This window comes from Gossypium raimondii, chromosome 11, assembly GCF_025698545.1.
Source record: "Gossypium raimondii isolate GPD5lz chromosome 11, ASM2569854v1, whole genome shotgun sequence".
Lineage (NCBI taxonomy): Eukaryota > Viridiplantae > Streptophyta > Magnoliopsida > Malvales > Malvaceae > Gossypium > Gossypium raimondii.
The window spans coordinates 2,983,253-2,995,899 of NC_068575.1; the positions used below are offsets into that span (position 1 = coordinate 2,983,253).

At 33.3% G+C, this 12,647-nt stretch overlaps 1 protein-coding gene across 1 annotated transcript; it reads right to left on the minus strand.

The window, feature by feature from the left end:
- Positions 1 to 5,726: 5,726 nt before the first annotated feature.
- LOC105761536 (uncharacterized) lies at positions 5,727 to 11,974 on the minus strand. The gene is made up of 6 exons (XM_012579379.2): positions 11,587 to 11,974; positions 9,459 to 9,549; positions 8,471 to 8,586; positions 8,220 to 8,279; positions 8,074 to 8,139; positions 5,727 to 6,346 (listed from the first exon to the last, which is right to left on the minus strand). The coding sequence occupies exons 1-6, from the start codon at positions 11,641 to 11,643 to the stop codon at positions 6,152 to 6,154; spliced, it is 585 nt and encodes a 194-aa protein (XP_012434833.1). The 5' UTR covers positions 11,644 to 11,974; the 3' UTR covers positions 5,727 to 6,151.
- Between the last annotated feature and the right edge of the window lie 673 nt (positions 11,975 to 12,647).

The following is a 12,647-nucleotide window of genomic DNA, read 5'->3' on the forward strand; positions in this document are numbered from 1 at the left end:
TGTAATTTACCCTAATAAATTTAATCCAAAAATTTACACTTTTCATTTTTATTTTTTAAGCTTTTTTCCCCAACTAATAAAAAAAGAATAATTTATTACTGAAATAGGATAGGGGAAAATTTATTTACCGGAATAGGTAAACACTACAATAGCTCACTGGTGCCGCCTAACCAACCGGCAACACCACCCCCACTTCCCCCCAATTAGTACAACATGATTAGTTTTTAAAAAAATATTTTCTTACCACTGTGTCAAGCAGCACCAGTATGTTTTTTCCGACAAGATACCCGTATTTCTTTAGTATATCAGATTAAAAAAATATTTTTTAATGGGTGTCGTCGATATGTTAGGCGGCACCAGGAAATAATTTGAAATTATTTTTTTAATTGTTAAAAAAAAGGCTGAAAAAGCAAAAGAAAAAGGGGACCCGTGACCGTCCTGTTGAAAGGTTAGCTTATAGTTACTAGTTAGTTAGTGTTTAAGTTTGTAATCTAACTAAAAATTGTTAATTGGTTAGTTGGTTAGGGACTAAATTGTTGGTGTATAAATATATTGTGGTTACTTTCCAATTATTTTTCTTTTTCCTTTTTTGTGCCCTAGCTGTCATCTTTGCTCCTCTGTCTTGCTTCTCTTGTGTTCATCATTGACATGTCACGCGTTGACTATAGTCATCGATGTTTCTCAACATGGTATCAGAGCCACTGTCAATTGTCTTTTTCTGGTTAACGTGAGTCTCTCCTCAGCCTGCCATTCTCTTTCGTACATTCCATCTTTCATAGATTTACTTTGATCAGTTGTTTGGTTTTATCAATTCGTGTTTGTCATCTTGTTTTGCAGATCTCTTCTGCTTGATTGTTTGCTAATTGGTAACTTTCTTGAACCAAGAGTGTTGGTTGTTAGTTGTTGATTGTTGTTTGGTGAGAATGGTGACTCCATTGGGTTCTACTGTAGATTTCAACCATCCATTACACTTACATCCATCTGATACTCCAGTGCACAACTAGTTTCTCATCAACTTCTTGGGTCTAAGAATTATACTATTTGGAGCCAAAGCTATGCGAATAGCATTGTTGGCGAAGAAAAAATTGGGTTTTGTGGATGGTACCTGTCCTAAAGACTCGATGACAATCGATTTCCATCCACAATGGGACCAATGCAATGCTATAGTGTTATTTTGGATTTTAAACATTGTCAGCAAGGAACTTTCAGCAGGAATAGTCTTTGCTTCTAGTGCAGCAATGGTTTGGACTGATCTTAGTGAACATTTCAACAAGGTTGATGGTTCTCGAGTTTTTTTCTTGCATCGTGAGATTGCTTCTCATTATTAAGGGACTGTTTCAGTGTCTGTATACTTCACCAAATTGCATCTATTTTGGGATGAGTATGATGCACTCGTTCCGTTTTCTTCTTGTGGTTGTTTAGCACACTCAAAGCAAAAAGTTGAACATGTTGTTCAGCAATGTTTGTTCCAGGGATTGAATGATACTTATGGTGTTGTTTGTAGTCAGATTCTGTTAATGACTCCATTGCCTACCGTCAATCAAGCATATTCCATGTTAATGCAAGAAGAATCTCACAGGCATCATGCTTCAAGGCCAGTTGCTTTAGATCCAACATTGGTGTATGCGGCTAATATGGCTCAAAAGAAGCGATTCAATGGTGTCTGTGACCATTGCAAGATCAATGAACACAAAAGGAAGAGCTGCTACAGGTTAATCAGATATCCTCTTGATTTTAAATTCACCAAAAAGGATTTTGAATTTGACTGGGTTTGTGGTAAATAATGTGGTGGCAACTAACTCGATGGATGCTATTGCTGATGTTGGCATATCCAATACTCCTCAAGCACCTATATGCACACAAGCTCAATATCAACAAATATTAAATTTTTTGAATAAGGAGTCTATGGTAGCAGTTGTTGCAAGTTTGACAGAGACTAGCTTGGCAAGTATGGTCTCGCCTTGTGAATGCATTTTGGACACTGGTGCCACCAACCACATGCTATCTAACTTTCAACATTTGGAATTTGCTGTTTCATGTGCATCATCTTCGTCTTGTGTTTGATTACCTACTGGCTCCTCGTCACCAATCACACACATTAGTTCTAGCACTATTTCTCCTGATACTAAATTAGCCAATGTGCTGTATATACCAAATTTCCGTTATAATTTGCTTTCAATTTCTAAACTCACTAAAGACTTGCATTGTTTTGTTTCGTTTTATCCCCATTTTTGCATATTTCAGGGCCTCTCAAGTGGAAAGATGAAGGGGATTGGTCAAGAACAATGTGGTATGTATATCCTTCAACCTTCTCGAATTGTTTCTTCACCAACTTCAGCTTCAACTTTGTCACCAACTTCTACATCAACCGTGGGTAACATCTCATTTCATACAACTACCACTACTGATTCTTCCATACTCTGGCATTCCCATCTTGGTCATGCTTACTTCTATACTAAAATGTTTTGTATGTTCATTAGCAAAACAAACTAGATTGTCATTTCCAATAAGTAAAACTCGGGCTGAGGTAGTGTTTTCTCTTATTCATTTAGACTTGTGGGGTCCATATAGGATTTCAACCCACAGTGGGCAAAGATATTTCTTGTCTATTGTACATGATTTTACTTGTATGAGTTGGGTGCATCTTTTACGTTTAAAAAGTGATTTTCTTGTACAACTCAAGCAATTCTTTGTCATGATCAAAAACCAATTTTCAGCTACATTGTTAAAACTATTTTAAGTGATAATGGATGTGATTTTTTTAAGATTGAGTGTAATGAATATTTTAGTACCATGAGAATTATACATTAAAGTTTTTGTACTTACTCCACGGCAAAATGGGGTGGCCGAGCGTAAACATCGACATTTATTTGAAGTAGCTCGATATTTAAAATTTCAATCTACTATGCCTAGTAAATTTTGGGGTGAGTGTGTCTTAGCAACCTATTTTATCATTAATTATTTACCAACTCCTAGTTTAGGTTAGAAAAGTCCTTTTTAAGTTTTTTATAAGAAATTACCTGATCATTCTTATTTAAAAAATTTTAGTTGTCTTTACCACACCACAAATTTCACCCAAAGCAATTCCGTCTATATTCATGGGGTATTCCACTGTTTTTGATATCTTTTATTCAACCTTAACACAAAAACTTTGTTGGTTGTCATTTTTCATGAAATCATTTTTCCAGTTAAATCTCTTTATTTTTCTTTCCTACATCCAATGACACACTTTTCTTGACATTGATACTACACTTTCTCCTCTACCTCATATCATGGCTTCACCACCCGATTCACCATTTGTCATACTCGTTCCTCCACCCGATTCACCTATTGTGTCTTCATCACCTACGCCTCCATTACGTCGTACTTTGCATCTCCCTAAACAACCACAATAGATGAAAGACTGTTTATTCTAACCAATCCTCTGCTCCACTTGAATCAGGTCAGTATGCAATTTCTCATTTACCATATCATATTCGTAGTTTTGCTGCTAACATCTCTGCTGTCCCTGAACCACAAACTTATCAAGAAGCCATTTTGCAGTGCTATGACAAGTACTTGAAAGCAGCATTCAAAGAGGCAGCTACAAAAGCAGGTCATCCAGAATGAGAATTACCAGACAATGTAGGGACATACAATGACTCACCTGATTCAACTGAGATTTTTTGGATAAATGAACCCTCTATTTTATGTAATATATTCTGGATTAAATAAAATATATTTTAAAATAAAAATGATAGTACTTTTTATTTTAAATAATACTAACGTAAGATTTTATAAGATTAACATAATTATATCAACGATAAGTAAAATATATGATTTATATTATATCTTATTATAAGATCTTAAAATAGTTTCTGTTTGGATTAATCTAATAAATAAATCATTATAGCTTTCTACAGAACCATGTTTTTCATAAGTTGATGTATTGAATCTCTAATCTATGAAATTGAAGAACAGTATAACCATGATAATAAAACAACATAATATTTCATAAAATAATGTATAAAACAATGTCTTATTTTATTTAAATAATTGTGGATTGTTACACTAATAATGAAAATTGACTTGGATTATTCTTTAAAAAATGACTCGGATTAATCATATGCCTGGAGGCGGAGCTAGCAGAGGATTAGAGTTGTGAAGAGGATTTGGTCCTCCCGGAGTTTCCCGCTTCACAATGACATTAAAACCACTAGGTGTCTGCGGAGGATTAGAATTATGAAGAGGATTTGGTCCTCTTGGAGTTTCTCTCTTCACAATGACATTAAAACCACTAGGTGCTAGCAGAGGATTAGAATTTTGAATAGGATTTGGTCCTCCCGGAGTTTCTCTCTTCACAATGACATTAAAACCACTAAGTGCTAGCAGAGGATTAGAATTTTGAATAGGATTTGGTCCTCCTGGAGCTTCTCTCTTCACGATGATGTTTAAACCACTAGGTACCAATGGAGGATTAGAATTATGAAGAGGATTGGACCTCCTGGAGCTTCTCTCTTCACAATGATATTAAAACCAGTAGATGCTAGCAGAGGATTAGAGTTATGAAGAGGATTTGGTCCTCCTGGAGTTTCTCTCTTCACGATGATGTTTAAACCACTAGGTGCCAACAGAATATTAGAATTATGAAGAGGATTTGGACATCTCGGAGTTTCTCTCTTCACAATGATATTAAAACCACTAGGTGCTAGCGGAGGATTAGAGTTATGAAGAGGATTTGGTCCCTCCCGGAGTTTCTTTCTTCATGATGACATTTTTTTAATGGCAGAATGATCATGAAGAGGATTGGATATTTTGAGTGTCAAAACCTTTCTATCAAATTTTCGTGCTTCAGAAATCATGATTCATGAGTAACATAGATATAATCATGAAAATCAACAACCACTCTATTTTAACAGCCATTTTAGTTTTAAAAGGAAGAATAGGTTATGATAAGAAGGATAGTCTAATACATCATATTTATATGAGCAAATTTTCAATTAGAATCTCATTGTTTAATAGCACTGATACCTAATAATAATGATTTTAGATATAATTTCCATAAATTAATTATCTAAAATTTATGAAAATATTTGATGTTTCTATTTTGTAATATTTCTTTAAAATAATTCATTCATTCATTTATGAAAATAATATTTGATGTTGCCTTTTATGAAAACATGACAATTCATTCATCAATTTTAATTAGCAACACCTACACCCATGTTTTTCTGTTCTTTTTTAGACATAAAATTGGAAATTTATAAATAAATTTGAGGTGTATTTGAAAAACAAAAATAATTGAAATCAATGATTTTATGATTTCATATATATATATATAATCATATCAATTCACAAACAATTCTTTAATAAAAAATCTTAAGCCTTTTTATTAGTACAAATTCCAAATAGGATATAGAGAAATCACTTTAATTTTCATTTTGTCAAAATGCATTAAATAAGCATGAAATTTAATTTAATAAAAGATTTAAGGAATAATAACAAATTTAATCCTTAAAATCACATTTTCATTTTTATTTTATCAATTTAACCTTAATTTTTTAGATAAAGTCCACTTCAACCTTACAAAAGAGTCAAATTTACCCATTATGAATTTTTAAATATAGCAAGCAGGGCTGACCTGATATAATGTGTAATAATTCTACTTTACATACGATTAGCATAGTTCATACAATCATCTTTAAAAGGCGATAATCGTATCCTACGAAAATTCCAGAAACCAAGAATTGCAACCTCAAATTCTTGATTGAAAAAACAAAAGAAATCTCAAAATGACAATCATTTTCCACTTTATGTGAGTCTTATGGGTCAATCTAAATATCCCTGGTAAGCAAATGAAATTCATTTGATGTAATACCTGCCTTTTTCAATATGCACATTGGTAGAAACTCACTCATCTAAGTGCCATATAAGATGCAAGGGGAAACACCCCCCCCCCCAACTAGACTTTCATCAGCTTTTAGACTAAACCGATAAAAAATTAAAAAAAAAAAAAAAAAAACTTCGATTACAACATCAAACTTCCTAGCGATTTAAACACGGCTTACAAGCTTCAATGATGATGATGTATCTAGGAATGAAGTTGTTAAGAATTATTTTCTTGTTTTCGAGCTCCGTTTTAATGGGAGAGAGAAGGGGTTGGAACCTGTGTTTATGAGAATGATGATGAACCTATCGATGAATATCCAGCAGCTCTCATTGCCTTGAGCGTACTGGCTAACCAGTCCAAGCCTTCATAGAGACCATCACCTCTAAGTGCACAAGTACCTTGTATGTGCCATTTTCGGTTCTTCAGATCAAAAAGGCCTAATCCTTCACATACTTCCATTGGAGTCATTGCTCCTTTCTGGAAAGAGAAACACAAAATCAGATAAACTGAAAGAGAAACACAAAATCAGATAAACTGAAAGAAACACAAAATCAGATAAACATTTTTGTACAAGGAAAAGCAAATAATGGTTGATTTAGTTCAACTAGCAAGCTCGAAAAAATACGCATGCAAGACTGCAGTTTTCATCTCGATTATTCAGCCAAAGCAAAATGGGAGAAGAGGTAAGAAAAACTAGCCCTTTTCATCTGTCACGAAATCAAGCTTAACGGAATGATGAATGCTAAAAGGATCAGATATTGATGCTCAGTATTACACATTCGATCTCCACATTACATCATAACTAGTGATGTGAGAACGCAGAATAACATCATGATATCCATACAAAAGAGCCATTAAATTTTAAGCCAGGAAGCAAAACGAACTTCAGCGTTAGCCTACAATCTAGCTTCACGGATTTTACTTTCTCCCAAAAACAGAACTACAATAAAATGTTTCTATATGTATTTTGGTTATCCATTCGCTAAGCATTGATTGCCATAGGGGAATTCCAACTCCGCCAAATCCATTGTTTAACCAAATTTATTAGGATAAAAGCACATTTAAGAGGGCAACAATCTCCCACGCAACCTAGATCTCATTTTACCTTGGATGTACATATTATACCAAAAAGTACACAAGGAAAGAGAAAGCCATTGATACAGTTGAGACAATCTAACTAGAAATTCATGTTACAACCAGCAAATGCTACAAAATACGAGGGCAAATAGTATTGATACAGGTCTCTAACAGGATAAAACACATGCTAAGATCACATGAATATCTTGATACTATTTACGAAAATGTAACATTGTTCTAGGCAATGATCACAAAAACCAAACAGGTCAAAATTTAATCAAACAGAAGTAATGATACTCTCACAACAACCTGGTCCACATATATATGCTGCTTCTTTCTAGCAGAGAACTCTAGAAGACTCGTGTGTCATCATTTCATCCAACCAAAAAGCAACACTACAATAGTGTTTATTGTTTAGTCCAAGGAATTAAAGCAGCCATGCTGCACTTTCACATGCTTTTTCCATATTATGCCAAAGATGATCAATTTTGAGGCAATCACAGTTTTTAGACAATGGTAAAATGACGCCTTCTTCAAGTAGAAAAATGTTAAGGGGAATGAGAGAGCAAGGGGAACTTTGATAAGGACCCTTGGTTCAAGGATTTACAGTTCATACAGTGAATGAAGTCATCAAACATGCAGCTATATACAAGAGCCACATTTTATCAATATTGAACAATGAGGTAAGGTTTTGTTCATAGATCTTCAAAGGTAAGATGTAAATCACTATGATAAGCAGACATGTTAAACTATATTGAAGAGCACAGAGCATAAGTAAGTTCGAATTCTATGCACATAAAAATATGCAACATTACTAATGCTATCCATGTGTTAAAATCATACATGCTATTAAAGTGTCAGTTTCTTTGCTGCTATTAATCTTTTGCAACATTGCATGAGGAAAATAACCAAAAGACTGTTATGTCAGATTAAGCAACATTGCATTTCTTGTTCTCAACAGTTCACTTTTCCATTACATGTGAGAAAGTAAAATAAGCAAAAGATTGTTATGTCAGACTACTAAAAATTGCATGCTTTTGTTCTGAATAACTCATCTAGCAGATAACACATGCACTTTGCAATGTATACAGAAAAACACAGGTCCAAAACAACTACACAAAACATACCATGTCCTGTTTGTTGGCGAACACCAAGATGACACTGTTGAGCATAAATGGATCATTGATAATAGTCTGAAAGAACATAAAGAGAAAATTAGACAAATGTTAAGCCCAAATGCTTAACAAGTTTGTGTACCTTTTAAATTTACAACCTGAAATTCATTTTTAGCTTTCCCAATCCTCTCTCGGTCCAAGGAATCAACAACGTAGATCTGAACAGAAATATGTATTAGAGAGAGATGAATGGCTTATCTTTTCAATCAGTAGTGAAGAACGGAGTAAAATCACTTTAACAAATAAAATCTTTCTGTTTTGACAAATTAACAAAACAATCAGAAGAACAATTGGAGGGTGAAAATGTATTCCATTTTTTTAAGAGGAGAGAGAGAGCGCTAATTATCACCAATCCATCTGTGTTATTAAAGTAGTGCCTCCAGAGTGGCCTTAGTTTCTCTTGTCCACCAACATCCCAAACTGTAAACATCACATTCTTATATTGAACTTTCTCCACATTGAATCCTGAAGGAGACATCAATAAGAACTCATTACTCATATCAACTTGTCTATCCACCTCAAGGAAAAAAGTTAATAAATCCAATTTAAAGCCAAAATTTCAACCAAAGATTATATGAGGAATAGAAAAATGGGCCATAACACTAATCAATGATCTATGTTAAAAGTAAATTTTGAGGAAAAAAATTGATTCAGACGAATATAGAAGGAAAATAAATTAAACAAAAAAAATCTAATCAATGATATATCTAATACACACTGAATCAGAGTTCACAAAACTCAACTACTTTGCTCACAAAACACCTATAGGGATGAAGACTAGAGAAGCACGGTTTCTCTATCCCAAACAACAACCACATTGCTGTACAAAGCAGGTGCATGACACGGTCAGGGAACTTTATAAAATCAGTTAATACTTGTTATTGAAGACTTGAAGTGAGTCTAAACTCATCAGCAATGCAAGACAACAGAACAATTAGAATGATAATTTATTACTGAATTAATATTTCCTTAAACAATACAGTCCCTTGAATAGTGATTTGGCCAACTAGGAAAAATAATCTTATCATAAGGGCCCACTAGTCAACTCTGACAGGTTTGCTAGTTCTATTCAGATTTGATGTAGCATTTTGAGAAAAAAAAGTGAATTACTTTTAGCGTTATGGTTTTAGTCCTTCCTGAAGTGGAACCTTGCATGCCAATTTTAGTGAACATTAGGACTGAGAATGTGTCAAACAACAGAATACAAAAGCCCCAGTGAGGACCCAAAGGAAAAAAAAAAAAAAAAAGAAGGAAAAGAAAGAACAGCAAAATACAAGAGTCTCAATCATATAGTTAACCGTTTCTAAAATCAAGTTATTATAGACTAAGTTGCCTACCAATAGTGGGGACAGTAGATAAAACTTCTCCAATGTGCAACTTGTACAATATAGTTGTTTTTCCAGCTGCATCAAGGCCAAGCATCACGACCTGAACCAGCTCCAGAAAATCACAACGAGAAAGGAGAATATAAAGTGATTTTTTTTATAAAAAATAAAAGGTGAACTGCACTGGTATCTAATTGCAAGAGTAAACATAAAGTAGAAGAACCTTCAATAATAGACTGAGATAAATGATAGCAATGCCCAGATGTGGTACAGAAAAGAGTAAGACATGCGAATTATGCTACTACCTAAATTCAGAAATCTGAGTCAATGTACTAATATGTCAAAAGTGCACTGGCTTGGATCCTAGTTTCTAAGGTGAACTCATATCAAAACAGTATCTCTCAAGTTAGGGGAAAAACGGATAATACAAATATAAACTGATCAGAATTATAACTCATCTCTATTGGTCCTTCTATGATATCTACCATAGAACCTAATTTCAACAAATGTGTAAATTAAGTCACATTTTGACTTCAATGATTCTCAGGACTCTAATTTCTAGGGTGAACTCATATCAAAACATTATCTCCAGAGTTAAAAACAAAATATGGTCAATACATATTTAAACTGATCAGCATTATAATTCATATATATGTTTGATTCATCAATGAATATCTAGCATGGCACCTAAACTCAACAAACAAGTAAATTAAGCAACTTTTCGACTTCAATCATTCGCAGGTTCATAGCATTATTTACTATTTCTAAATTTTCCAACATAGTCTAATGACAATGCAAAATATCAACTAAGCATTCTATTATATATTGCCCCGTAGTAACAACATATTAACATATTATTCAACCACAAAATAAACATAGGACAATGCATGAACCATATAAAGACATTACAAACCTTTTCAGGAATGCATCAAATCCTATACGATATCATTGTACATTTAGCATAAGTTCATGTTGCACAGATACAGACGAATAAGATAACTAATTCAGGAATAAATTCAAAAATAAATGCTTTACTGAGCAATTTCCAGATAAGACAGCCACCTAAAAGCTACGTTAGAATAACATGTTCCCTTTGCATTGGCTAGAATACTAGTGTAACAGGATTCTTATCATCTTCCATGGCAAGGAACTGCCAAGAAAGATTTGATGCACTAATGATGACAACTAATCAACAAAGCTTATTATTTCTTATAACAATATCAAACTAGATAGTTAAAGGGGAAAAGAGACAACATTAAGTAGAATATTTTGCTTCACAAGAAGACTTTTGCCCCAAAAAGAAAAACTTAAACCATAATTTGATGCATATGAGGTCTCGACAAATGAAAAGGTCTGCCAATTTCGAACATTCTAGTTCTACATTATTGAATGTACATCCTATTATAATAGAACTCGAAATCAAGAGCAAATATCTATGTTCTGAACATTAGCAAATAGATGTTGAGCCTTACCAAGAGTAAAAGATAACAAAGGTAAATCAGGTTACTCAACTTCTCAACATAACTTAGGAGGACATTATACAATAGTCGTGTTTTTCATTTATCTCATTCAAGAAAGAGCAAGCTATAACAAATACTAAAGTGTGAACACATTTGGGATTCATTTTCTTTTCTACAACCAACATGATAAAAGAAAATACCTGCAGCATACAACTCAATCAATGACAGAAAACACCTGCATTTCCCACTTCCATTTCATTGAACAAAACAAAAGATTGAATTTTCGATGCAACAGACAACGGTACTCAATATGATACAAACACATTCCTCAAAACACCCAAAAGTGAAAATTTGTTCTATGCAACAAAAATCTTAATACAATCACGTATTTCTACATTAGAGGTTGACCCGTATCTATTAACAGAATTCACTGAAAAGATATAGCTAAATTCACAGACATCTAGCTGAATTTAATGGGATATAAGATCTTCAGCAAAACTACCCTATAATATCCATGTCAAGAACTTTTCTTCAACTCCACATTAATTATAAAACCAAACTATATAGGGTACAAGAAAAAAGAACCCTAACGATGATCAACTTTCAGTTAATATAACTAAACGAGATGCAAATGGCCAATTATCAACAAAACAAAAGAAATAAAGAGAGATTGAAAATACCCTCATCTCTGAGTTACCGAAAAAGGTATCGAAGAGCTTGCGAAAAGCTTGACCCATCCTTTTAAATTGTCGATTAAAATGGATACTGAATTTAGAATTTTTTCCCCTTTCTTTTTTGTTTTTGTGTTTCTGTTTTTTCTCTCTCTCTCTACAAGACACTTGAGGATTTGGGGTTATCAGAGAGAGAAATTTCAAGCAGAAAAAAATTAAAAATAAAAAATGGGTCTGGTTTTTTTTTTTTTTTTTCTTGCTAATGATAGAAATGATGGGTTTTATAGCAATGAGAATATGGAAGGAAAGGAAAAAGAAAGGGAAAGGAAAGCGTTGAAAGAGAAAAAGCGAAGGTTTCGTGGTGAAAGTAGAATGGAAATATTCAATTTCTTTTTTGTTTTGTTTATATGCTTTAAAGGGGTGAGACTGAAATGGGAGGAACCTTCAATGGTTTTTTATTATAATTTTATTCTAACAAAATAGTCATAGGCATATACTATATTGCAAAGAATATTCAACACATGTACATCATTCAAACAAGTACAACTTACATCTTATGACCTAGTATATGATTATTCACTCATGACTCTCAGTATTTCGTAACTAATAAAGTTATTGTTTATTTAGGTGCGAGAAGGTTATCCTTATTCAAGATATTCACGAAATATGATAGAGGTTGATTAATGAAATTTGACATATTCATCTTCTACCCAATTCCCAAACAAGTTAGATTTCAGGTTTACCTTTCAAAAATATAAGTTTTTAAACTTTTTATGCATACTTGCTATTCAATATTGGGTCATTTGCCAATGTGCTCACTTACCCTCCTCGTATGATTGGTGAGTGTACCATAGCATTTTGTGTCTCAACAATCACTTTTTTGCACTTTTGATTCGCTAGAGCTATTTCTTCACATATAGCTTTTGCTTTCAAGCTCTTTTGAACGTATACCTTTCAAAAATGACACTAATAAGTGTACTTCCAATTCCTTATCACCATTTGTATCCCGATAATTTTATTTTTCTCATTATAAGCTTTAATATAGTTCACCTCCACCCAATCCACTTCCA